At 42.8% G+C, this 26,373-nt stretch overlaps 1 protein-coding gene across 1 annotated transcript in view; it reads right to left on the bottom strand.

Moving 5' to 3' along the window:
- Positions 1 to 26,373, bottom strand: part of LOC138582388 (keratin, type II cytoskeletal cochleal-like) — a 339,602-nt gene that overhangs the window by 118,486 nt on the left and 194,743 nt on the right. Inside the window, exons 5-6 of the mRNA XM_069653653.1 lie at positions 19,082 to 19,246; positions 17,079 to 17,204 (exon numbers count right to left, since the gene is read on the bottom strand). Coding sequence (XP_069509754.1) covers positions 17,079 to 17,204; positions 19,082 to 19,246 — 291 coding nt within the window. The remainder of the gene's footprint in view (positions 1 to 17,078; positions 17,205 to 19,081; positions 19,247 to 26,373) is intronic.

The raw sequence follows: 26,373 nt of genomic DNA, 5'->3' as shown, positions 1-26,373 counted from the left end.
TATCTTATACAGACCTGTCCTGAATGTAGCCTAGTTTACTTCGACTGATGTGTTTAAAAATATCTTCTAAAACCCCTTGGGTTAGGACTCTCGAGCCTGCTGTTCTATCTCTATTGTTACACACAAAAATATTCCTGTTACTTTCGCGTTACTTTCCAAATTACCACAATCCCATCCCCGAAATTTGCCATTCCCCTCAATCTACCCACCATTCGTTTGTTTAGCTCGAGGCCTTCAGTATCCAATCGTTCTCCAATCGACCAGGTCGCCTTCCGTCTGCAAAGCGCCTGTGGAAACCAGGTAGGGATTTCGTCAACGAGGGACCCTGCCCACCGTCTCGATTTTTCTTGCAAGCATTCTATATCGGCCGCTCTCCACAGGAAACCCTGCGATCTTCCAGCTAGATGGCAAAGGATGTTCGATTATGCGAAACTCTGGAGTCTACAGGTCGATGGGTCTTATTTCCAACCATCCGACATGCTACCAAATGAACCCTTATGGTCCTTTAATTGAGGTAACACATTGTATGATGGATGGGATGCAGAATACACCAAATAATAAGACCGACTCAGGAAGTTGTCAAAATGTCTCATCTGACTGTTTTATTTTCAATTGTCTAAAACAGGGAGTTACAATGGACAACAACGGATGTTTGATCGTGCACTCAATGCATTTCATAAAAAATCATACTTTTATGGCAAATAATCGTTACGTGTGACATCATACTACGTTGCAAACTAAGAAAACCTACGGGGAGTTGTGGTTGGCTAAAGGGGAACGTTTAAGTATACTTTCTCTACTGGGTGGGATTGTGGCGAGGTGTCTACAGTCAGGTGGACAACTTATGCCCACCCCTCGTGCAAGTCATCTTCAATAGTTATTAGATAAACGGTACATCATTGGCTCTCAAACTGTAAGGCCCTTCGTTATATGGCCTTCTACAATTGGTTGGCATGCTTGTACCTTTCTAGAACATTCAATTTACTAGTAGCACGTAAGCTGGTACCCCAGGTGTCAGTGGGTGGACTTGACTGTGTCTCCCCACCCAATTAGCCTCATATCTCTCATTGCTCGTGCCTTCTGCCATTCAAATCGTCTTTGAACTCCCCTTGTAGTGGCTTCTTGCTCCTGGCAATATAAGGGAGTGTGAGCATATTCTTATCAATGTTCAGGACTGCCTGCCCACTTGCATCCTGGACTCAGGTGACAGGAGACTGTGAATCTGCCCATTTTATAGCATTTTATTGTCTTACATGAAGAAACTTGGCACTCATGGTGTTCTCTATTTGCAACTTAACAGGGGATACCTTGGCATCTCACATTCACTGTTCATCTGTTTTGGCTGCTTCTAGACCCGCCTTCTTGGTTTTGCTTCCTGTATCTCTCCCTCAAAATGTTTGCAGCACCTGGAAACAACTCTAAAGTAGCTCTATGCTGGGGAGATAACACAAGGGGCCTTGGTTCATTGGTAATGGGCAAATCTACAAGAGTTCCTGAGTGGGGACTTCTGCCTTTTTTGGATCAAAATAATAAAAAAAGGTGAATCATCAGAAACAAAAGGACACAAAGCATAACTGTGCATATGTATATCGTGAACCAAAATATTAATGGCCACAACGTGTGCCATTCTGGAATCTCTTGAGCTTGCTCATTCTCTGAAATCGTACCAGCTTCAACTTTCCTCATTTTTAACTCCATTTTAACAAAGGAAGAAACACTTTACTCCAGCAATTGCAATAGATTGGGCATTTGTAGTAATTCCTCTACTATTGCTATGAGCAGCCTTCTGATTACTAGCCATTCTTAGGATCCTGTAGAAAAGTGTGTATGTACACGTCTCTTCTAAAAAGGGCCTGGTAAGCTTGAAGAATAAACACAAAAACAGTAAGCACAAGACGATGCACGTCACTTTCTGGGTAGATTATAAATTCAGCCAAACACATATTCAGTAATAATCCAAGTGTTGTAGTTTAGGCATAATCGTGATACATCAGCATTTCTCTAAAGTTCATTCTCAAAGATTCCTGTGGCTCAAGCAAAGAGTTGCACGCCTGCTATAATATCTGTAAGGAGTGTCCAAAAGGAGCCACAGTCCAAATGCTAATCTGCATTTATTAATCAGTTTGTAGCCTTATTGTCCTTCTTCTTTGTCATCGACTGAATCTACCCATGCTGAAATTCTTCTTATTGTTTTGCTTCTGGATAGATGTTTGGGGGTGCTGTGGTCTCGCCAGTATATAGTTTGATGTCGTTCAGGTGAATCCAGGCCCGTCTGCCTTGAACCTTTACTGCTGAGGGAGTAATATTCTCTATAACGAACGGACCAACAAATCTTGGCTCGTGTCACTTCCTAGTGAAGTTCTTAATCAGCACGGTATTGCCAGCAAAGAGTTTCGGTGCTGATAAAAGTTCAGAAGATCCAGTTGCTGAATGGCTTTCATCTGTGTTCTGAGACGGACCCCCCCCCCCCCCCGGGGCTTGAGTTGATCTGAAATGAGAGAGATACTCTTGATCATACATGTTAAATAATCATGTAATTCATTTGCTAACATTTTTGCTGTACTCTCGGCATCACTTCTACTCCTTGATGAAGGAGTCAAAGACGTTCTCATTCGTCTTCCTGTCACTAGTTCATGGGGTGTGAGGTGATGGTTCGAACCAGGCTCATTCCTTAGGGCATGTAAAGCTAAGGGCAGGCAATATAGCCATCCCTTTTTCAGCGTTAACTTGAGCTTGGCAATCCTTTCTTTAAGGATGCCATTGAGTCTCTCACATATCCCGTTCACGTGCGGTGATACGCAGAAGAAAACTTGTGGATACTACTCAACAATAATCCTATCTGTTCAAATACTTCATTGGCAAAATGTGGTCCATTATGGGATCTCAGTGCTTCACACACTCCCCATCTTGGAAAGTCTTCCCGTACTAAAAACCTTGCTGCGGAAATGGCATCAGGGTGTGTACATGGACCTGCTTCAATCCACCTAGAGAAGGGGCACACCACCACTATTGGATACCTGTATCCACTACACACTTGCAGCATATCAACATAATCAATACGTAAATGCTGAAAAGGACCATTCGGTCGAGGAATTACTCCTCTAAACTTTTGCAGTGTATGATCAGCGGTAAACCTTTGCAAAACAAAAGAGGTGATGGCTGGAAGGTTTAGAATAAATCTTAACCTCTGGCATTGCTCTGGGTAACTCTCCAGGCCATCGTTCTTTGCCTGCAAAGCCATTATGAAAGGGGAAAGACTATATGTATATCAGGCTTGTTCCCACCCCCAAAGGGGTAGTCCAGCCGGAACTGCTAGGTCACATCCCTTCTGCACGAGACCACAAGCATCCCCAGACATGTTTCAACCTTTTTGGGCATCATCAGTGAGGAGTAGCTTGGGTCTCTAGGCCCAGCAGGCACGGGACCCACGTCTGGGCATACCCATCCCACTCACCGGTGATAAGAAGAAGAAAACTTGTGTTTAATAGACTTATCTGCTCAAATATTTAATTGACAAAATGTGGCCCATTATCGTATCTCAGCACCTCCTACACACCCCATCTTGGGAAGACTTCACATGCTAAAAACTTAACTGCGCAAGTGGCGTCAGGTCTGTACAAGGACCTGCTTAGATCCACCCGGAGAAGGGACACACCACCACCATCAGATACCTGTATCCATTACATACTTGCAGCATATCAACGTAATCGATATGTAAATGCTGAAATGGACCATTCGGTCGAGGAATTGCTCCTCTAATCATTCGCAGTGCATGCCTAGCAGTAAACCTTTGACATACAATGCAGTTTACTACATAAAATTCAACGTGTTCTCACAAATTTGGAATAAACCAGTTTTTCGCAATTGTTGCAGCAAGACTTTCCCTAGTTATATGCGCAGGGTAGTGCAGCTGTTCAAGTGCTACCCTTAACAATGCTACTGGCATCACCGGCTTTCCAGTACTGTTCTGTCGCCATAATGATTCAGTGGGGGATAAAGAACACCTCCTTTGCTTCCATAATTCCTGCTCTTCCTGTGGCAGTCATGTGGTGCACTGCCTTGAATCTCCATTAATTGCGTTCTCAGTAAATGATAAAATCCTTTGTTCACTATCATAATCGTGACTACCTTCTCTTTGACATCTGGAGTATCAAAACTTGAAATATCTGGTGAATACGCAACCCTTTTGGCTTCTGCGTCTGTGTCTTTGTTCCCGCAAGAAATAAATTCAGTTAGCTTAGTAAGCGCTGCACATTTAACGATCGCTATAGCTACTGGGAGTTGTAGTGCCTCAATAAACCTGTCCAAAAATGATGGGTGCTACACTGTAGTGCTGTCTGCTCGGAGGTAGCCCCTCCTTTTCCAACGTGCTAGCCCAGCGTGCCGAGTCACTGTACACGTCACTTCCTGTCCTTCATGATTCTCGAGCATGACAATAAGCGCTACCAATTCTGCCGCTTGTGCCAAAAAGTGAGACAGTAGTCTTGCACTTAGTACTACTTTAAACTCACCATTTACTCTATGCCTCACTACAGCTGTGCCAGAATGCTTTTCTCCACTTGTTTGATCAATTTTCGAAGAACCATCAATAAAGAGAATTTCCCCTCCTGCCAACGCATTTTCCTTTACGTGCAGTATGTCATCATAAAACTACACATAGTTCGCGCAGTCATGCACATGCACGACCTCTGCCACTGGCTCAGCTATAAAGGTAGCAGGGTTCACTATGTTACATCTGACAATTTTAATCGCTGGGTTCGAAATGATCACTTCGTAAGCAGAAGCTCTCTGCGATGTCAATGTACCTTTGGGTTTCTCTAATATGGCAAACAAAGCATGTTCCAAAAAAAGCATCATAGAGCAGCCCATTACAATGCTTGTGGGTTTCACAATTGCGAACGCGGCGGCTGCCAATGACTGTTCACAAGGAAAGTGTCCCTTCATAACTGGGTCTAGAATCCCACTATAATATGCTAGGGGTGTGTACCCCAATGTAGTCCTCTGTGTAAGCAATGCAGTCATGACTGTCCCATTTAAAATAAGAAAAAGTCCTCAGCATAATTGGGAATTCCTAAAACAGGAGCTGTACAAATTGCTTTTTTCAACTCTTCAAAACCTTCTTCTATTTCCTCAGTACATTCTATTTTCTCCTTGTTTGCCTGTGCTTTCTCTAAAGCCTGCAACAGGGGTCTTGTGTACGAACTCTAGTCAAATACCCAGGCTCTTATATAATTACATAGCCCCAAAAACTGTTGCATCTGCTTTACTCTGTGCGGTTTTGCAGTCAGCTCTTTCAGGTGTCACTTTCTTTCTCTCATGTGAAATCAACTGGCCTATGTATAACACCTCTTCTTGATAGTAGGTAGCTTCTCTTTGTCTACCTTGTAACCTTTGTCTGCCTGCACTCATCTTCTGTGGTTCTACAAATTTAAATATCATCTACGTACTGTATCACAACACTCTTCAAATCAATTTTGCCTAGGTCCATCTGTAGAACCCTGTTAAAGATTGATGGGGACTCAAAATACCCTTGGGGCAAAAAAAAACTAGTGTGTTTCAGACGAGTCTTGTGAAACATAAATGAAGTTAAGTCTTGTGAGTCTTTGTGCAACGGGATTGAGAAAAACGCATTTTTCAAATCGATCACTGTGAAATATCGAGCTTCTACTGGGACACCGCATAGTATTGTCACTGTGTTAGCAACAAAAGGAAATTCTGCCTCTACAATCTGATTAATATGTCTCATATTTTGTATAAATCTCCACAACCCTCCCTTTGATATTTCACAGGGTATACTGCGGTTTTGCACGATGATTCTGACGGCACCAGTGTACCTTGTTCCATTAATGCTGAAATAGTCTTAAAAATACCCTCATCTGCCTCTCGAGACATTGGGTACTGTCTTGCTCAGGGTAAAATTGCTGCTGGTTTAAGCTTTATTTTAACTTCCCCTATCCCCTTTAATAGGCCTACGTCATAGGGGCGTGTAGTCCATAAAGCTCTTGCCACTTTCTCCAAGTCTTCGTCAAAAAATGCTCACCGCTGCCGCATTATCGCCATTTGCGGTGGGATCTCCCTTTTTTCTATTCTAATCCAATGTGTGATGCTCATAAAGAACACTACTTCATCATCTGTTGGGTCATTTTTAAACATGCCATCGTCAGTGACGTCAGTCTACCTACAGCCTTCTTCAATAGCTATCACTGTTCTCCATGGTCTACCCTGGTCATCCATTCCTTCAAGCATTGCCATTTTCCCTCGTACTATGGCTGCATCTAATTCTATAGGGATGGTTTGTCCTCCCTCTTCGTCCATGGGTATCTGTGGCCTAAACAAACATTAATCCGGTATTCTCATCTTATTTTCCACTAAGCCAGGTAGCCATGTCAACAGAATGCTCACCCCATAGAGAAAAACCTCTGGCTTTATTGGAACACCTCGCAGAGCCTTTTGCTCTGTGAATGCCAATATGAATTCGACCACATTCATGCAATTTATTCCAGGAGTGGAACACACTATCCCTTTGTTAGTAAAAGAAATAGTCATGTTGAGTTTTGTCATCAAATCTCTTCCCAAAATATTAACTGGCATCTGTCGTGAATACAACAATGGAACAGACATATCACACTCTCCCATAGAGACTGATAATTCATCAGTAAAAGGAACTCGACCCGTAGCTCCAGAGAACCCTTGAGCATTCATGGCAATTCCCGACATTGGATACTTTCCCTCTCGTATACATGACGAGTGGTCCCAGTGTCTACTAAAAACTAAAAGGATCTGCCTCCTATAGTCACAACAACCTTTGGTTCCTCTTGGGGGTCTGGTGTCACTGATAGTACTGAACACATCAAGTTGTCCTGTGAGTTGTCCTATTGTGGATACATACATATCCCTGTGCCCATGAAAGGATTTCCTCCCACCACAGTGACACCCCCTATTCTAGGTGTCAATAATTGTCCTGTGTTTGGATTCTTCTGTATCTGCATAGGGGCGTGCTGCAACTGCCCTTGCAGTGGATTCATTTGTGGTTGCTGTGCCTGTTGCATTTGCAGCGTCTGTGTCTGATACACTTTCTGGTCTTGGCCGAACTCTTCCCTAGTCTGTGAGCTATATGCTGGAGGATAAGCTGTCCCTCCTCTTGAGAATTGGCCATTCTGCACATACCAGATGGCTCCCACATACACGCGGAATGTGCCCAGTCATCCCACAAGTCCAACATACAGGAGGAGCCCTTCTAATTAGTCCCCCTTGGGTGAACCCTCCTGTGCATTCTGATTCTCATTCTGTGCGTTCTGTAACCCACCTTAATTGTTTTGGAATCCACCTCTTCCTCTGTATCCCATTCATCTATGTCATGGTATAAACCCATTCCCCCCTTGGTCCATCGGGCGCTGATTATTACCTGTGATGTACCCGCTGCTTGCTGTACTCCCAGCCCTTCTCGGCTCGTCAATATTGCCCCTCTATGGCATATTTTGACAATTTCTTCTGAACTAATTTAGGTTTCTCAAGTTTCTTAGCCTCATCTCTCTTCTTGTTTTTCTCATGCAACAGCCAACAGTGATGCACTATTGTGAAGCGTATTTCTGCCCATTGCTTTGCTTCCATTTCCACTTGCTTTTTCATTTGCCTGTGTACTTGCTTGTGCAACCCTTGACATAGAATGTGGTAAAATAATGCCACTGTTATTTCCCACAGTGCCCTCATTTCAAGAGTCCAGCGCTCTTGAATATCCTGAATGTAAGCAAGAGGATCTTCATCTTCTTTCATCTTATGTGTTATGATTGCACCCGTGTCTGATGTGTCAGGATTCTGTACCCTGAGAGCCCTCCAGACATCTGCTCTACAGCTATTAAACGGCGCTCCATCGTGCGCTGTGTTCTGTGCTCTCACACTGGAATAGCCTGCTGTCTCCCATATGTCATCAGCTCTTTCTCCAAGAATGGCTGCAAAGAGACCCTTAATCTCGCAAGCGTGTTTCCTTCTTTTTTTTTTTTCCAGTTCATAAATCCATTTTCCCACACCCGACGTCAAACTCGGGAGTTTGCATCTTAAATTGTCCTTATCCATCTGCAGCCATGGAATGTTCTGTGGTCTTGCTCCCCCTTTTTCCAATAAGGGAAACTGTGTAAACCCTAACACGCAATCGGCTCCCATCGTCTGCCTATCTATAGTAGGGACAATGGTTCCTGATCGCCTCCTCCCTGGCAACGATCTTAACCTGCTTACATATGGTTGTGATTCTCCCTTCTCACTATACGATCGTCCTTTGGTTGCTCTAGATCAGACCATCTTATTTCCTTGTCCGCCTGCAGGCTTCCCTCGGGGGCACATGCACCTCCTCCCTCTTCCCCAGAGAAGGATTCAATTTTTTCGTCTGACATATCTAGTCCTCAACTAGTGTGACTCTCGGCCCCTTCACCCTTATCTAAGGTCAGTCTGCTTAACTCTATGCTCGAAACTGAATGGATTTCCCTCTTTGCTTCATGATTGGAAGACCAGCGTGTGATCTTCCTTTCCTCGGTTTCCCGACTTACTACCTTTCCTTAATTTTTGATATGCCTTATCAATCCCATCTCTGATGCTTCCTATATCGAAGTTCTCTTCTAAGGCTACTTTAGATGTTCCTGATGTTGCTCCCTGTAATGGGAGGAACTCCTCTATACTGCCCCATTATATTGCTGGACTTGGCTCCATTAGCTCCTTTTGAATGAGGTTAATATCGTGCTCCCGCTTTCTTCTTTTTCATTCTAATTCTTCATCTAATTCCCTTTGCTTTCTTGCTTCCCATCTGATGTTCTCCTCTTTCTGTCTTATTTCTTCTTTTCTTGTCCCTGCTCTCCTTTTTTCCCTCTTCTCTTTGTCTCTGTATTCTTTTGTCCCTAATTGCTGCGCTTCCTCCTCTACTCTCTTCCTTTCTTGATTATCCTGTTCTTATATTGCTCTCTGCCTGTTCTCATTATTCCTTTTCTCCTCTGCCCTTTCTTCTTTCTTTTGTTGCTCCTCCTGATACATCTGTTCTTGCCGCTGTCTGCTTTTCCTTTTATGCTCATCTTCCCTTTATATTTTTTCATGTTCCATGTTTTTATCCTGTTCATCCTGATCTTCTCTTTGCCTTACTTCCTCAATGCTTTTCCCATCTAGCTTGAGCAATATCAGTCCTCCCATCCATTTGTTCTGTCCGAGCGTTACCTCGTCAGCTTTATCTTTCTCTCCTTTCCATCTCTTAATCTCTCGTTGTATTTCTGTCGATACATTCGATCGCTCGCTTTTCCCCTCTTTGTCCTGTAAGATCTTAAAGATCTCCTCTTTTCTCTTACTCTCCTCTGGACTATCGTCACTGCTATAAACTGGCAGTTTGTATACTGGATTACTATACCCTGTCAACACTTTCAGTTCCTTTAAAGGTTACAATCCCATTTCTTCCGTACTATCGCTGTTTATTTCCGGCGAGGTAAGGGGAGCTGAGGGCTCAACACCTTCCTCCTTACACTGATTAAGGATCCACACTTCAGGTGGCAGATCTTCCCTCTCTTCCTGGTACATCTTCCAGAGCTCTGAAATAGCTAACCTAACTTCTTTCCTGTGTATGCAGCGTGCAAATATGTGGTCATGTGTTGTAATACTGCTTTTGACAGTGATCCCTCTTGTGGACATGGCATGAACAACTTATCTGCTGTGCCTTTCACCCATTCCGCACTACACTGTTTGAGCTTGGGCATGTGCTTTGGCAATGTCTTACATAAATTCATCAGAGGAGTAATATCTCCCATTGTGACAAGTCTCAATTGACTGTCAATACTTACCAGCTTTTACAAAATACCTTTATAAAAACAACAAATATGAGCGCGCTCCAACAATCGCAGCTCAAAACCTTTATTTCTTCAATTTTTCTCTGCCTACCTCTGGATTGGTACCGCTTCCTAGATAGATAGTATAACTTCTTAACTTTATCTCAAGTTTTTTACAGCCCGTTGTCACTCTTATACACCCTAATTGAATATAAACATATAAACTGACAGCCAGACAAGTCGACTCTTTACATAAGAACCACAGTGATCACCCCTTATCCTCTTGTCCCTAATAAATACCCTGATCACAGAGTTTAGATTGACCCTTTATGCGGACCTGTCCTGCATAATTTACTCCGATTGGAGTGTGAGACAACCTCTTCTAAAACCCCTTGTGTTAGGACACTTGGGCCTTTTATCTCGATCTTCACACAAAACAAATCTCCTGTTACTCTTGTTACTCCTGTTACTTTTCGTAACTTTTTAAATTACATTAGTTACTTTTTAAATTACCACAACCCCATCCCCTCAGGGTTTATTTGCCATTATCCTTAGTCCACTCACCATTCGCTTGAATAGCTTGAAGCCTTCGGTATCGACTTCCTTCTCCAACCGACCACTTTCGCCTTCCGTCCGCAAAGCACCTTTGGAAACCAGGTAGGGATTTCGTCAAAGAGGGACCCTGCCCACATCTCGATTTTACTTGCACGTTTTCTATTCATCCGCTCTCCATAGGAAACCCTGCGATCTTCCGCCTAGATGACGAAGGATGTCCAATCGTCCGAAACTCTGGATTCGATGGGTTTTCTATAAAGCCATCCGACAATGCTACCACGTGAACCCTTGGGGGTCCTTAAATCAGTAACACGTGGTAGTCAGGATGGGATGCAGAATAACTTACACCAAATAATAAGACAGACTCAGGAAGTTGTCAAAAAGTCTCTCCCGACTGTTTTATTTTAAATTGTTCCAAACAGGGAGTTACAACGGACGTCATTGGACGTTCGATCGTGCTCTCAATGCATTTTATAAAAAAATCATACCTTTATAGCAAAAACTTGTCATGTGTGACATCATACTACGTTGCAAACTAACAAAACCAATGGGGAGATGCGGTTGGCTTAAGGGGAATATCTAAGTATACTTTCTATAAGGGGTTGGCTTGTGATTGGGTCTCTACAGTCGGGTGGACAACTTATGCCCACCCCTAATGCAAGTCATCTTCATTAGTTACTAGATACACGGTACATCATTGGCTCTCAAACTATAAGACCCTTCGTTATATGGTCCTCTACTATTGGTTGGCACGCTTGTACCCTTCTGGAACATTCGGCTCACTAGCAGCACGTAAGCTGGTACCCCAGGTGTCAGTGGGTGTACTTGACCGTGTTTCCCCACCCAATTAGCCCAATATCTCTCAACGCTCATGCCGTCTGCCATTCAGATTGTCTTTGAACTTGTCCTTGTAAAGTATCATCGCTTCTGAGAATAAAAGGGAGTATAGGCACATTCTTATCGCAGTTCAGGTCTGCATGCCCAAATCTGATTTCCATCCTTGACTCACGTGACAGGAGACCGTATTTCGGCTTGTTTTGCAGCATTTAATTGTCTTGAATTAATAATATTGGCACTCATAGTGTTCTTTCTTGCACCTTAACAAGGGCTGATTCAGCTTCTCAAGTTGACTGTTCTTCAAGGATGGAAAACCGGTTCTTGGCTGCTCCATCCTCTGACACCATGCCAGACAGCTATTTCAGGCCTTTCCTCTATCTTCAGCTGCTTTCTTGCTGCGACACAGCTTTCCAATCCTTCTATCTTCACAGGTCTGAGCTTACTAAATGTGTGACACGATGTCCATTTTATATGTAGTGGCGGCACCGCCTGCAGTTTATTCACTCCGAAACTTTGGAGTCAACAGGTCGATGGGTCTTCTATAAAGCCTTCCAACAATGCTACAACATGAACCCTTGAGGGACCTTAAATCAGTAACACGTCATTCTCAGGATGGGATGCAGAATAACTCTTAGACCAAATAATAAGACAGACTCAGGAAGTTGGCAAAAAGTCTCTCCCGCTGTTTTATTTTCAGTTGTCTAAAACAGGGAGTTACAACGGACATCAATGGACGTTCGATCGTGCCCTCAATGCATTTTATAAAAAATCATACTTTTATAGCAAAAACTCATCATGTGTGACATCATACTATGTTGTAAAGTAAGAAAACCTATGGGGAGATGTGGTTGGCTTAAGGGGAATATCTAAGTATACTTTCTATAAGGGGTTGGGTTGTGATTGGGTCTCTACAGTCAGGTGGACAATGTATGCCCACCCCTAATGCAAGTCATCTTCATCAGTACCATATTTCGGCCTGTTTTGCAGCATTTAATTGTCTTGAATTAATAATCTTGGCACACATAGTGTTCTTTCTTGCACCTTAACAAGGGCTGATTCAGCTTCTCACGTTCACTGTTCTTCAAGGATGGATAACCGGTTCTTGGCTGCTCCATCCTCTGACACCAGGCCAGACAGCTATTTCAGGCCTTTGCTCTATCTTCAGCTACTTTCTTGCTGCGACACAGCTTTCCGATCCTTCTTTCTTGACAAGTCTGAGCTTACTAAATGTGTGACACGATGTCCAGATTCTATGTAGTGGCGGCACCGCCTGCAGTCTATTCACTACGTATAGCCAGCCTTTAAGATCACTTAATCTACTTGCGTTGCTCCATGTGTACAGTTATAAAATGGCTTACAGTTTCTGCAGTGCTCTTCACATGTGCAATCTTCATTCTGCATATGAAAGTGTACTCAATTCTTCACTTCGCCATCAGATTCTATAAGGTCTATGAATCTTCTTCTCCGACCACTCTTTTCAGTGCGTCACGCTAGCTTCTTGTGAGGTCACCAGCTACTCTTTCTCTCATTTTTATATTCCTTCGGGGACTTCTTCCAGTAGATTGTCATCTCTACGGATTTACATCATATAGGGTCCTCTCAATGGATAGCTTTTCTCGAAGACTCTCTGAGGAATAGGCACGATCACTGGTGTTGTGCATGTCACGACTTCTGGTTTCCAGCATATAGTAAGAATGGGGGCGGGACTTCCTGCAAAGGCATTCAGCTGCTCCTCTACAAATAAAAGATTGATGGAGGAGGAATGGAAACCACCAAGACATAAGCTATCCTAATGGAAAACTGGATGGGGCTGAGATGGGAAAAGAATAGAAGGGGAATGAATCGGTCAAAATTTGTTTGTAGGTTTATGGCTTGGCGAAGCGTTGTTCCTTATACAATTCCACACCATTTTACCAATCTGCACCACATTTTCCACAGTTACCTGTACCTATGAGGGAATGAGTGTATTTAAGGTTACATCGCACTTTACAACTTTGCCCAAGAAAACACAAATATGTTTCTGGAACTTTTGTTCTGGTACATGAAAGGTCAAATTTAAGCACACATTTTTAAAGTGTCATCATTTTCTTCCCTAAAATTAATTCTGGAAAAAACTTTTTTGCATGGGGATTTTTGTAGAGGCTGTGAATAGCTCAGATGGCGTGTGTAACCACAGCCACAGATTATAATACTGAGATGATGAAAGTCTTGCAGAATTTTAGCCTCAAAGGAGACCATGTAGATTTGAAGTCGAGGAGGAGAGATGAATGAGGAACAACTCAGGTGTCAGACATGGTATTTACACTAATAGTCCCTCAATAAACGTGCAATAAACAATACAGTTCAAGAGTGAGAAGAAATGCTGTGCCAATTCCTGCAGAAATAAAATATTGATTGAGGAGGGATGAAACCCACAAAGACATAAACTACCCTAATGGAAAACTGGATGGTGCTGAGATGGGAAATTAATAGAAGGAGAACGAACTGATCTTCCAGTCAAATGCAGACATACCTTTTCAAATGTCAGAAGGTGATTTGGTCAATTCCTTCAGTCTGGGCAAACTCTTTGGTGCGCCTGCCCACAACAAGTCACTAATCATAAAGTAACAAAACAAGCCTCAAGCCAGGCCAGAAAGAAAATAGAATTCAGGTTTCCTGTCCTACTTTCGGCGACCGGGAGAATCAATTAGAGAAGAGTTGGCACTATAGAAGGAAAGTAAAGAGAGATAATCTTTGACAGTCATTGGAAAGACATCACAGAGGAGTCCAGAAGCCCAGAGGAAACCTAGAGAGAGAGAGGTGTTTTTGGAGCAGTGCTGGGCATTGCAGTGGGAGGAACAGGCAGGAAGAGGAGCCTAGAAGAAAAACGACCTACCTAGAGGCAATAAAGGGACTCCTACGAAGATGTCTATTTAAAATTGAACACAAGTCCTAGAATTCTTAAAGAGAGGTGGCATGGAGGGGTTAAAGATAGTCCGTAGAATATCCAGAAAAGGGAAAAGTGAACTAAAAGAGAGAACGCAACGGGCAGGGAAAGACTAACAGACAAAACCAACAAAAAGGGGGGATGAATAGAAGGGAAGGAGTTGAGGGAGGAATGGGTATGTACACACTAATCAAAGTGGGAATAGTTACATGGAAGATAATAGAGTGGGAATTGGGAATCCTGTCTAGGAAGGAGAGCACACCAGAGGAGAGAGGCTTGAGGAAGAACCCACAGAGGAGAGAGGAAAGGCAGCAATGCTAGGGATGGGATGCATGGGAAAGGACAGGAGGGGGCAAGAAAAAGAGACCCTGAGGGGGAGCAATGAGTCGACCACAGAGGCCACAAGGAAAAAGGAACCTGAAAGTTGAAAAGGAGAATACCAGAAGGCCAGAGAATTGAGATTTGAGGAAAACTCCAGACAAGGGCAAGAAGAAGAAAATCCCAGTGAAAGAGAGAAAGAAGAGAGCATGAGAAGGAAGCACGAGAAGATGACCCAAGAGGAAGGAGCAATTGGGAAAATCCCAGACAGGGTTAAGAAGAAGCAACTCCCATTAAAGGGAAATGAAGAAGAGAAGGCTGGGGAAGAGGACACACAAAGGGTGGTCCAGACTAGGGCTAAAAGGAGAAAATCTCAGAGAAGGGGGAAAGAATTGGCAAATAAACCTTTGGTAGAGAACTCTAGTTAGATGTAACAGGGAGGGGCCTGAAGAAGGGCCACAAAAAGAGAATCCCAGAAAAGGAAGAAAAGGGAAGGGCCCAAAAAGAGGAAACAGGAAATAGAATCATACTGGAAAGAAATTAAAGGAAGTGAAAAAGATTAATTAAGTGTGAGGGGAAAGTCAGGACTTTACTTAGGACCAGAAACCATCCCCAGAAAAAGTAAGTGGACTGGGAAAACCAGTTTCAATAGACTGCAGGCCCAGGTGTGAAGCCCCATTCACAACCGTGAAGACATCTTGGACATCAAGAAGAAAATACCACTACAGAAACCTTTTTATAGACTGAATATATATTCTGAAGGTCTTACATATAACACTGTGAATGAGAACACTATGTGTCAAATGTGATGCTGCATTACAAGACTTAGAAATACACTATTTAGCGGACAATATCTAAAAATGACCTGCTGCAATTTTGTAGTCATTTGGCGCGCACCAATTACTTAGCCTAAATTAGTTCATGCTGCATACGTTTTGAAAATCAGATTAGCCAAATTTGAGTTATTCACTTTTAAGGCCAGACAAATGTATCAGTATTTTTGGACATGCATAATAGGTGCATTAGGACAATCGGAATTGAAAATATTCAGCAAAACTCACAAAATCACCCACAGCCCGCAACACACACACACACATACACGCATACACACACGCACGCACACACAGACCCATAGACACACGCACACACACTCTTATTCATTCATGCACAGAAGGTTCAGAGGGACAAAACGAAATGAAAAATATACTGTGACATAAAATGTATTCTAAAATACACACAAACCATCTGCAACCCACAATACTCACACACACACACACACACATAAACACGCGTACATATGCATGCCTATTCAGGGACTCGAGGGTCAAAGGGACGAAAACAAAACCAAATGAAAAACCAAATGAAAAACGTTCCACAAACTGAAAAATATTCGGTGAAATGCATGAAACGATCTGTTCACCACCTAACACAAATGTGTGTACTTAACTCATACAAATTAGACAATAATCCCATTTAAAAAAACAAATAAATTAGGGACCTTTTAAAAAAATTGTTACGGTTAATTGTTACGGTTACTGTCACTACCTTTATAAAGTTAAGCATTTTGCCAACATTAAGGTTTAACATGTTAATAAATACTAAACATAAAATAAATTAAAAGCAGCATTTCTGAATCCTTGACTGAACCCCAAAATATGGGAAGCAAAAAAGTGACGTTGACACATATTTATATCTTCATAAAATACACCAACAAGAAACAACATAGATGGCAAGCATAAAATACATTCTAAAAACAGACGTTAACATTTAAACATTTCTAAAAGTATAAACCTTAAATGATCTCGAAACATAAACCCACAGTTTCTGAGATCACCATCTCACAGCATATAACATATACTATTGCTACCATATTCATACCACGTTTCACCTCGGACTACAAGTAACAAACACATTCTAAGTACAAATAAGCACATATACAACAGCAATATACAATCATCAAAACACTATTCGCCCATAATACATTAACCACAATCTAAAGCCTCAAGCAATGTTGGTTTTATTTCTTGTTATGTTTAATGATTATTAATATGTTAAACAACATTGCCATTCCCAATGTTTGTGCATTTTTACTTTTTAAAAGTAGTATAACCGTACCTGTATTGAAACACATACACATCCTGCCTTATCTTAATCTTTGATGTTAACAGCTTCGGCTTCTCTTTTTCCCTTACAGTGCCTTAGTGAATAAACACTTACTTTCCCCTGCTTTTTGTCTGTGCAATTCTAAATGCTTTTCTTAGACTTGTTCCTTGCGCAGCACATAGACCCTGTTTGGGTCCTGGTCTGCATAATATAAAATGCTGTTTTGTGTTTATTTTATTTTCCTCCCATACATCCTGACGGGATTTTGGTTTTCAGAGGCACACCATGATCTAATATTTGGTAGTACATGATGGAGATGTTTGCAGGTTGTGTCTGGCAGCTTTGCTTTGTTTAGGATTATTTGACACATTACCTTTGTTCTTTGGTCTGTTGCGAATACACCTAGAAAACGATATCATTTTTCAAAGCTGCTGGAAGATGTAATGAAAAATTGTACCTAACATCTGACAATATTTTATTTTATCCAGTTATATTTTATTTTATCAGATGTCTGGAATGTTGATATTATAAATAAATATTTCTACCTGCTTTTTTACATTCTCAATATCTGAGCGCAGCCTCAGGATAGCACGGTTCAACTCGGTGATCTCGGTCTTGGTGTTGTGTATATCATCACCATGTCTTCCAGCGGAGATCTGCATCTCTTCGTACTAAACAAAAATACCCCAAATTAGTCTGTTTCATTTGTAGAAGATTAATAAACAAAATGTATGTTTTCTTCACCATGTGCAACATATATCGTTTTATGGTTAGTGGTGTCAAAGGACCTTTTGAAAGGGTCTTCTTCCCACTGTCATGTAGGCATAATTAAGCATCATAACCCCATCTAGATTCCTGTAGCTAGACTGTGTAATGTCAGTATATAGTACATGGTAAGTTTATAAATATGTTAATTGGTTTAGCTAGCTCCAAAATACTTTCTGTTCAAATCATACTTGCTCTATACATTTGGATAAACTAGAAACCGCTACTCAAATTATGGAAGCTAGTTTCCTGTTTTCAATCCACCAAGATTACTTTTAAGTGCCCGCAGGAGTGCCATGGATAAGCAAAAATAACCATCTGTCTGGACCAAGAGCATACACAAAAGTTACCCAAAAGACTGAAATTGTTTTCATGCATAGTCTCTAAAGTTTAGCACAAAAACATTGCTGCCTCCAAAAATACTTTGCAAATAACTGGAAAACAAAAAAGGAATATATCAGAATGAAAGTTCTCTTATCTGTTTCATCATTAAATTATACATATCACAAAATGTACAGAGCTTGTGGAGCGAGGGTAGAACAGGTTTTCTCCACTAAGTGCATTTTACAATTGCAATATCCCTTCATTGGGGAGTTAATTGGATTCCTACTCCAAACGATGCAGTGTAGATTTGATGTTTTATTTCTCCTGTTATACTTTCCCTTTGCTAGAAACATTGGTTCGAAGTTGGAAACGTCTACCTGTCACTCTAGTAGTCTATTAACGTGCATTTTAGTCTAGATGCAGCCAATCCAAGGTCTCGTCTCAAACAAAAGGGATTCTATCAATGTTGACAATGCAAGTGACCGGAATAAAACACTCTCCTATCAAAAGGCAATCTGCACTGTTAATTGTTGAAAGAGTCAATTTCCAATTCCAGGTGTATAAAGCCGGTAACCTAATTTTAACTTGTTTGACTTTTTTTTCCACACTAAAAGGAAAGTGAAAGCAAAAACAGAATTTGTAGATTTAAATAAACTATGAAGTAGGAAGTTAATGTTATTTTACATAGGATTTATAAAGCACAGCTCTAACAAATCAGTCTACAATGCATTATTTGGACTGGGACCCCTGTGGACTCCTGGTGATTGGACATCACAGCACGTAAACGCGTTGGAGTTCATGTTAATAACATTGGTAATTGGACGGAAGGGAGCCGTTACATCAGAACTGCAATGTAAATGGCTCCTGTTGCAAGCGCCACATGTCATGCTCGTATTGCAAGCAGCACTTACAATTACAATTAAAACCTTCCTCACACTAAGCATGTCAGGGAGGGTTTAATTTCAATTGTGAACGCTTCTGTCGTGGAGGGTTTAGTTGTAATTGGATCCCTATGGGGACCGCCTGCTTTATGCTTTTGCATAAAGCAGGCCGACCCCAAAGGGATCTCATGCTTTTGCACCAGTCTTTTACAACATTAATTTACTTTATGTGCCCATAGAAGGTGAGCCCCAGTGAGTGAGGGAACCCGGTTCTACGAAAAACCCTAAATATGTTCCCACCTATGGAGAATGGATTAATAAAGTGAATAAATACACGTTCTTTTGGATATGATATTTCGTTTTTCAATTGCTTGTAAATTAGGTTTGAAGGCATCAGTTTGAATTATACAGGTCCTAATGACTGTACCCAGACGTCTTGTACTTTGGAATATTCGTGTATCTCGTCTTCTCTGTGGTTGGAGCAACCGAACCATGGATTGAAAGTTTCATAAGAACCTGTCAAAAATTATGACATCATCAATAATCAATAATCAATCCAAACATTACAAACAACTTACCTTAGTTTGGTACCAGGACTCTGCTTCAACGCGGCTTCTGTTAGCAATTTCTTCATACTGAGCCTTGACCTCAGCAATGATGCTGTCTAGGTCCAAAGTTCGGTTGTTGTCCATGGAAAGAATGACAGAGGTGTCCGAAATCTGAGAATGTATCTGTGCTAATTCCTGTAGGTTTTACAAAACCAGTTGCAAGATATATTAGCACACAAGAGTTTTTCGATTACATCATTAATCTGTTTTTTTCATACTTGACTGTTTTTGAAATCTGGAAAATATTGTGTGGCTGAGGCACTTGCATGGATTGAAGAGACATCATTCTTCAGCCTTCATACATTCACATACTTACTATTTCAATATTCCACCAATGTTGGGTGGACGGACTTTAATCATGTATTTTCAAAAGTAGATGTATCTGTTTGGCATTCCAGTGCTGTAAAAACAATGTAATATGTACGTTTCTCTCTGCTCAGTTTGTCAGTATTAAACTGGGAGCACCAAGTGACAAATTTTGGTCTGTGCAAAATGGGTGCAGGAAATAAATTATCTGATAGCGCAAATACTCAGCTATCTCTTTCCGCAAATCTGATCTATCCTCACACAGAGGCGGATAAGTGAATCACACCATTCATACACCTGGAAATCTAGGATCTGATGGTTTCTGAACCCTTCCCTGCACACATGCAGTGATTATGGTGTGTTTATCGCTGTGATGCGCAGTGCAGATCACCAATGGCAGTGTCCACTGTTGAGATGACACATTGTGCTTGTTTAGTGTGGGTGCAATGAAACCTGGCACAATTTTCAAATTTAAAGGAACTCATTCCTTCTGGAATGGGAATGAGAACTCCTGCAGAGGCCCCAGCAGCGGGATGTGAAGTCTGTTTGCACTTGAAGACCCAAGCTCTGCTGACACCTGTAGGGAAGGCATAGTATCACAAGTATGACACTCACACAATGGATACAATTGGTAAAACCTTTACTGAAAATGTTGCGGTTGGAGAAACCCCTATTTTGCTCTATAATTAAGATGGGAGTAGTTTCGACCATCAAACGATAAACAAAACAGTCCTAGTGGAGTCCGTCAAATCAAAATGGCCTATGCTAACAAAAACATGTCTGCTGTATCTCTTGTACAAAAAGTGTAAAAAGGAGAAATGTATCCAAAGGAAAAATCATTGTTCAAAAGAATAAAGGTAGTTGAACCAGCTCTCCTCCTCACGTTAAACCTCATGGAGTAAGGCTACCCTTGTAGGCAGGATGACACACTTTGGCTCGGTTTCTAACACTCTTAGCAGTTTAAACCGTGGATTGAGGGCCACCTGGCCTTCAAACTTAGTCTCTTTCTTGACTTTCTAAATTGTATTCCAACGTAAAGTTCACAAAGGTCCCCCTCTGTCGTACTCAGACCTCTCATGTCACAGTTCAACACAAACTTGCAAGGGGGCCCCCTTCCCCAAGCTTATTGGCTCTCTTTACAGAACACTGCAGGACCACTTCAACTCAAAGTTCACGTTAACTCTCGCTTAATTCACTTTTGCTGTTTGTTTGCTGTATAGCTTGAAACAATGTACCTTTCACATAGTTTTTCGAATGGGCTACTTCCTTTTGCCGGACCACTCCATTACTTAGTATTGCTGATCGCACAGCTGCCTTTTACTTCAAACTTAATTCACAGGTCTGCCTTTCTTCGCATCTCATCCACAAGTGTGACACCTTCACTTGTGATATAATGTTGCTACTTTTTTCGCTTTAATACACACTGGTCTCTCAGGTCACCTGACAACTCACCGGCTGTGCGCTATTCTTTCTGGTTTCGCTATTTCCAATTCTCGAGTCAAGGTAAGTACCACAGGCTTGGCCTCGCCTCCCCAACTCTGCTGTTCACCCGGGATCTCTGGCGTCCTTGCAACCAAACACAATGCAATCTTCACTTGTGCGATCCAGCATTCTCCACGTGTCTTTCGCAGTCTGTCGGAGGCAACAGCCTCCAATAGGGAACCGTTGGGGTTTTCGGCCCGCTGTTCTCCTCCCTTGGTGCGTTGCTCTGCTCCAGTAGGTGTGTCTTTGTCTCGGAAGTTCTGCTCGTATTCATGTTCCGCCTTGCTCAGAGTGTGTCTTTAGTGCTGTCTTTTATTCGTGTGAGGAGAGCTAACTGGTATCAGGTGTATGCACTTAGTTTAAAGTGCCTGGCTTTGCCTAACCCGATTAATGGGGCATGTCCAGTACAATGTGAGAGAGTTAGTGTGGTTACTCTCAGTCACCCTTTTCCTAAACCCAGTGTTTGTGTAAAAAGTGGGAGGGGGAGTTGGGACTTCAGAAAATCCTACAAAATAGGATGGGGTAGATGAATAAAAAAAGGTGGGGACTACCATGTCTCACTTTCGGCTGTCTCACGCCCACTCTCCAAAGACCCCTGACCCAGGTGAACCTCCTGCACTGGTCCCTGACCCCATGCCCTGGCCACCTGAGAGAGAGATCCCTGTGGACTAGTGGGTGAGACACCCCCTGGTTTCTCACACTCCGCACACCTGAGGCTGATGTGAAGAAAACTCATTGACACCCTGAGAGGCACGGTCTACCAATGAGAATTCTCTGAACACGGGCTGTATTCACTAAGGAAGGTCCGCGTTCCAAGCAGTTTCATTGGTGTCGACTGCTTCCCTTCCATTTCCTGCTCCCCATTCACCTTAGCACCCGTGTAGATACCTACACTGGTGCTAATATCGTCTTCTTTTTTTAAAATGAAAAAAAGTAAACCTACCTTTATCCTGCCACCCAATGCTTCACAGCGCTATCAGCCAGGTTGTCCCACTTCAATGTTGATGATGTCATCAACATTGTAAACAGACTTCCTGGCTGACAGCTGTGCAGCCTTGGGCCACGTAATAAAGGTACATTTTATTTGTTTTAAAAAAAACAGTAGCACCCATGTAGGGATATACACAAGTGCTAACGGCGATGTGCCCCTCAGTGGCAGGCCAAACCTGTAAGTAATGGCCCGCCACCCTTGTTAAGGGAGCCTCACTGCACTCAGGCCCTTAACTTGGGTGGTTATTCCTTACGTACAGGGTTAGCCCGCCACCTTGGGGCATATCGCCTCAGTAATGCCCTGTTCCTATCTTTTTTTGGGGCTTCCGTCCTGAACAGAATCGTGCACTTAGAAGCTTTCTTTAATGGTATTTACCATTTTACCTGATTATTTCATTCACACTCAGTAATGGGAAAGATCGTCGATATCAGTCTACACTTTTAAAAATAAAAAAACAATGTTCTCCAGCATGGGGTCTGGCATGGATTCACATGCTCATGAATATTCCCTGTTGTCAGGCTGGGAATCCGCGGTAAAAGAAAAAACAGTTTCACTTTCACTTTAAAACTGTATTTCTCCTCTAAACCAATCACTGTCCTCTGGGTCCTACTGCCCCATCCAATGACAGTCCTCTCCCTAAGCCCCGCCTCTGGCAGCCATATTCAGATTTCAACCACACGCTTCAGCATTGGGAGTCCTCGAGTTGCTCTCCGAGTTATTTTGTACTTTTTTCCAAATATGTTCACGGAAAAGTTCTATCTTTGTTTCATTGGAGCCTGTGTGCTCCTATCTCCACCGGCCAGCAACAGGAATGAAGTTGCGCACCCCTCAAGGGTGGTTGTTCGTCAAAGTGTCTGGAAAGCTGTCTTGGGCCTACTTCGCGCCGTCGGACCATGATGGAGGAGAAAAGGGAGGGAAGGACCCTCTTCAAACTTCGCACCCAATGCAGGCTACGGAACATCTTTGTCGAACACAAATATTTAAAATGTCTATACTGCCTGCACCCGGACCACAATGAGGATGGGTGCAAGATATGACTGGGCTTCTCGAAGAAGTCAAAGAAAGACAGATACAGCAGGCTGGCAATGGCTGAAGTCGAGCAAGGCCTCTGACCCATGCTCCGAACAGGGTCATGCCTCTCCCAGGACCGGACGGTCCGAAGAGCGGTCTCCCTCTCGGAGGAGGTCAAAGTCCTTTGAGGACACCACAACCATGGGGGTCCAAGATAAGGCAAAGAACCGCATGTCCCATTTCACCAGTTTGCCGCTGATGCGGGTCTCAGTTTGGATAGACCGCGATCACCATCGCCATACGCCTCCACAGCCAGCCTACCATTGAGCTCCTCCACAAAGAGGAAGTCATCCACACCGGCCAAGTTACGGGACAAATCAGAAAAGCCAAGGCCAGAGGAAGAGATGAAGGCAGCGCAGCTCAAGCAGGCTCAACCGATGCAACCAAAGAGCTTGTTGAGCACTTTGTCGACATCTTCAGTGATGACCGCAGCAGCAGTAGGTGCCGACCCGACAAGGGTGGTTCCTATAGCGCAGAGAGTATCCCTGCCTTTGAGGGACTACGTAGCTGCCGAGGCAACAGCAAAGGCTGCAGGCCCCCCTGGGTGGGAGGGGGGGAAAGACACTGGTCCATATTCTGGTTCAAACCCCTAAGGGAGGAAAAAGTGGGGGGTGAGGAGGCCCCAAAACAGCCCTCCAATGTTTGCGTTCAACCAATGGACATATCATCCATGGACGATGACAACCAAGAGTCTGTCCATACAGTCCACAAGGATTACAGCGGCGCAGTACATAGAACTCCAACATTTCCTTCACAGCCAAGGGACAAGACCATGGACATCCTATCGACTCTCCACACCCTAGTGATGGAGATTCAGCAGAGGTTGACCCCAGCACTGGCACCTGTGGTACCACAGCCCCCTGATGGGTCCCGTGTGTGAGAAGAGGAAGCATCATCTGATGCCGCTGCATCAGCCTCGTCCACCATGTCGGGACCCGACTCCACCAGTGGACCCGTATACACACATGGTCATTGGTACGAAGACAGCCACGGAAACTGACGAAGATGAGGACTTCGTCCCGGCAGCCAACAAATCACCACACCTGGATGCCCCTCATAGAGTCTCTCCACCAGACGAGATGGGATCATTCCACTCGATCTCCAGAGCCTCCGAGCTGTTCCAGCTGGTGCCCGAGGAAACCAAGAAGGAGGGCTTCCTATATCAGCGACTAGAGTCAAAGAGGAAGACGATTATGGCGGTACCCTTTTTGGATGACATTTGGGAGGAAGGCCTAACCCTCATGAAGAACCCTTGCACGGCTCCAACCAAACGAGACAGGTTGGAGAAGAAATACAGGGTGCCGGGACTCTGCATCCAAGTGTTTGAGGTCACAACAGTCGCCAGACTCTGTAATGTCAGCTGCTGCATGGAAACGTTCATTATACCAATAGTATCCACTATGCTATTATAAAGAAGAATCTAATATAGTTTGAATCAAATTTAATTGTGGTGTATCCTAACAGCGGATATCACATTTATTTTACGCCACTCTAAATACTGAAAACATTCCTTCTTTTTTGAAAAAAAGATTTATTTAATAGGATCTTTTGTTTTTTATTTTTTTTAAAAAACAACTGTCAATGACACATAAATTGGTGAAACATATTCCAGAATATTTTTCTTTCTAAGAATTGCTTAAACTCAAAATCACATGAAACAAAATATAACAGATTTAAACACAAGTGCGAGAAAAGAATTTAAAAAACAAAAGATTAAGCAACATTCAACCGGGCCCCCAAATCTGGCTTGTCTGGCTCGCAAAAGTATCCTTCTGTAGGCGAAAATAGGGGATTAACTGTCTGCGGGGTAATGCAATCGGCCTCCCACTTTCCCTTGCCATCCTATATATGTCTACCTTTGAGTCCAACCACATTCTGTGTGACAAAAATCTGTATAAAAACTGTATCTCATATTGGAAACGATATATTGATGACATTGTCTTACCAGTCCTAATACCGAGAGGCTGATTCCTGGCTGCCAGTGGGCACATGCTGCGCTCTCCTTACCAGTGGGGGGGCTCCAACCCCAACCTACATGGGCTTGCTTTAGTCCCTACCTACGATTTGGGTAAGGATTATGTTCCCATGAGGTTTTCTGCAAATACAAGAAATATATAATATAAGTTCTAGGGTATCTTCGAAACACGTACACGTTGGCAGACATGCACTTATGGAACTGCGGAACCTGGAATATTAATTTAGGTTGCAGGATCCCTCTTTCCTTCATTACTTATCTTTTTTTGTATTTATTTACTCCAAAAGACTTGGTGCTTTATTCAAATAAGGTTTTTCTGTGTTTTGTCTGTTTTTTCTGTTTGCAAATCTATTTTGAATGTATATATCCTGATGACTATTCAGACTTTATTGAATTTTGCTTAATCTTTTGTTTTTAAATTTTTTTTCTCACACTTGTGTTTAAATCTGTTATATTTTGTTTCATGTGATTTTGAGTTTAAGCAATTCTTAGAAAGAAAAATATTCTGGAATCTGTTTCACCAATTTATGTGCCATTGACAGTTGATTTTAAAAAAAAGAAAAAACAAAAGTTCCCATTAAATAAATCTTTTTTTTCAAAAAAGAAGGAATGTCTTCAGTATTTAGAGTGGCGTAAAATAAATGTGATATCCGCTGTTAGGATACACCACAATTAAATTTGATTGAAACTATACTAGATTCTTCTTTATAATAGCATAGTGGATACTATTGGTATAATAATTTTCACATGTCCCAATCCACATTATGCTTTAAGAGACTAACCCTACCTCTTCTTTATGTATGAAGCATGGAAACGTTTCTTCCAACCCGGCTTCCGCATCATTAGTTCCCCCTGACAACGAGGGGAAGAAGATGGACACGATGGGGAAGAGAGTCCTGGAATTCCTCACTGACGACAAGAAAATGGAGGCTCTCGCCCTCTTTCGGGAAGGGGAGGTGTCGTTGTACCATCACGACACAGGTTTCCGGCAGATAGGAAATGGAGTCTGCCTTCGTCGGCAGGTATCCTGAAGGCCACATTCTTTCTCCAGGACGTTCATGTGAAGGTGCTGGACATGCCCTTTGATGGTGAAAATCTGTTCAGGAAGGCGGTTGATGAATCCCTTCAAGCCATAAAGACGGACATGAAGACGGCACATTCCCTTGGTACTTTACAGCAGCATCGATTGTCGTCTTTTTGCTCCTCCAGGGGAAAATCGAGCAGATCAGCCAAGGGCTACTCCACATCATACAGACAACCTCCTCGATCCTCCAAGCAGGAAGCCTGCAGGGGTCGCTCCCAGGCCTACAGTAGCGGAGGACAGCGTTGCCGTCACCCGCAGGGCAGGGCGCTGGCACCCAAGCAAGCCTGAACCAGCCAAGATGTCGGACCCCCACTCATGCACCATGGTGGGAGACTGGCAGACGAGGTTTATCA

Source organism: Ambystoma mexicanum, chromosome 3q, assembly GCF_040938575.1.
Source record: "Ambystoma mexicanum isolate Mex_15411 chromosome 3q, UKY_AmexF1_1, whole genome shotgun sequence".
Taxonomy (NCBI): Eukaryota; Metazoa; Chordata; class Amphibia; order Caudata; family Ambystomatidae; genus Ambystoma; species Ambystoma mexicanum.
The sequence above is the reverse complement of the archived record's forward strand: the minus strand, read 5'-3'. Positions and strand labels throughout refer to the sequence as shown.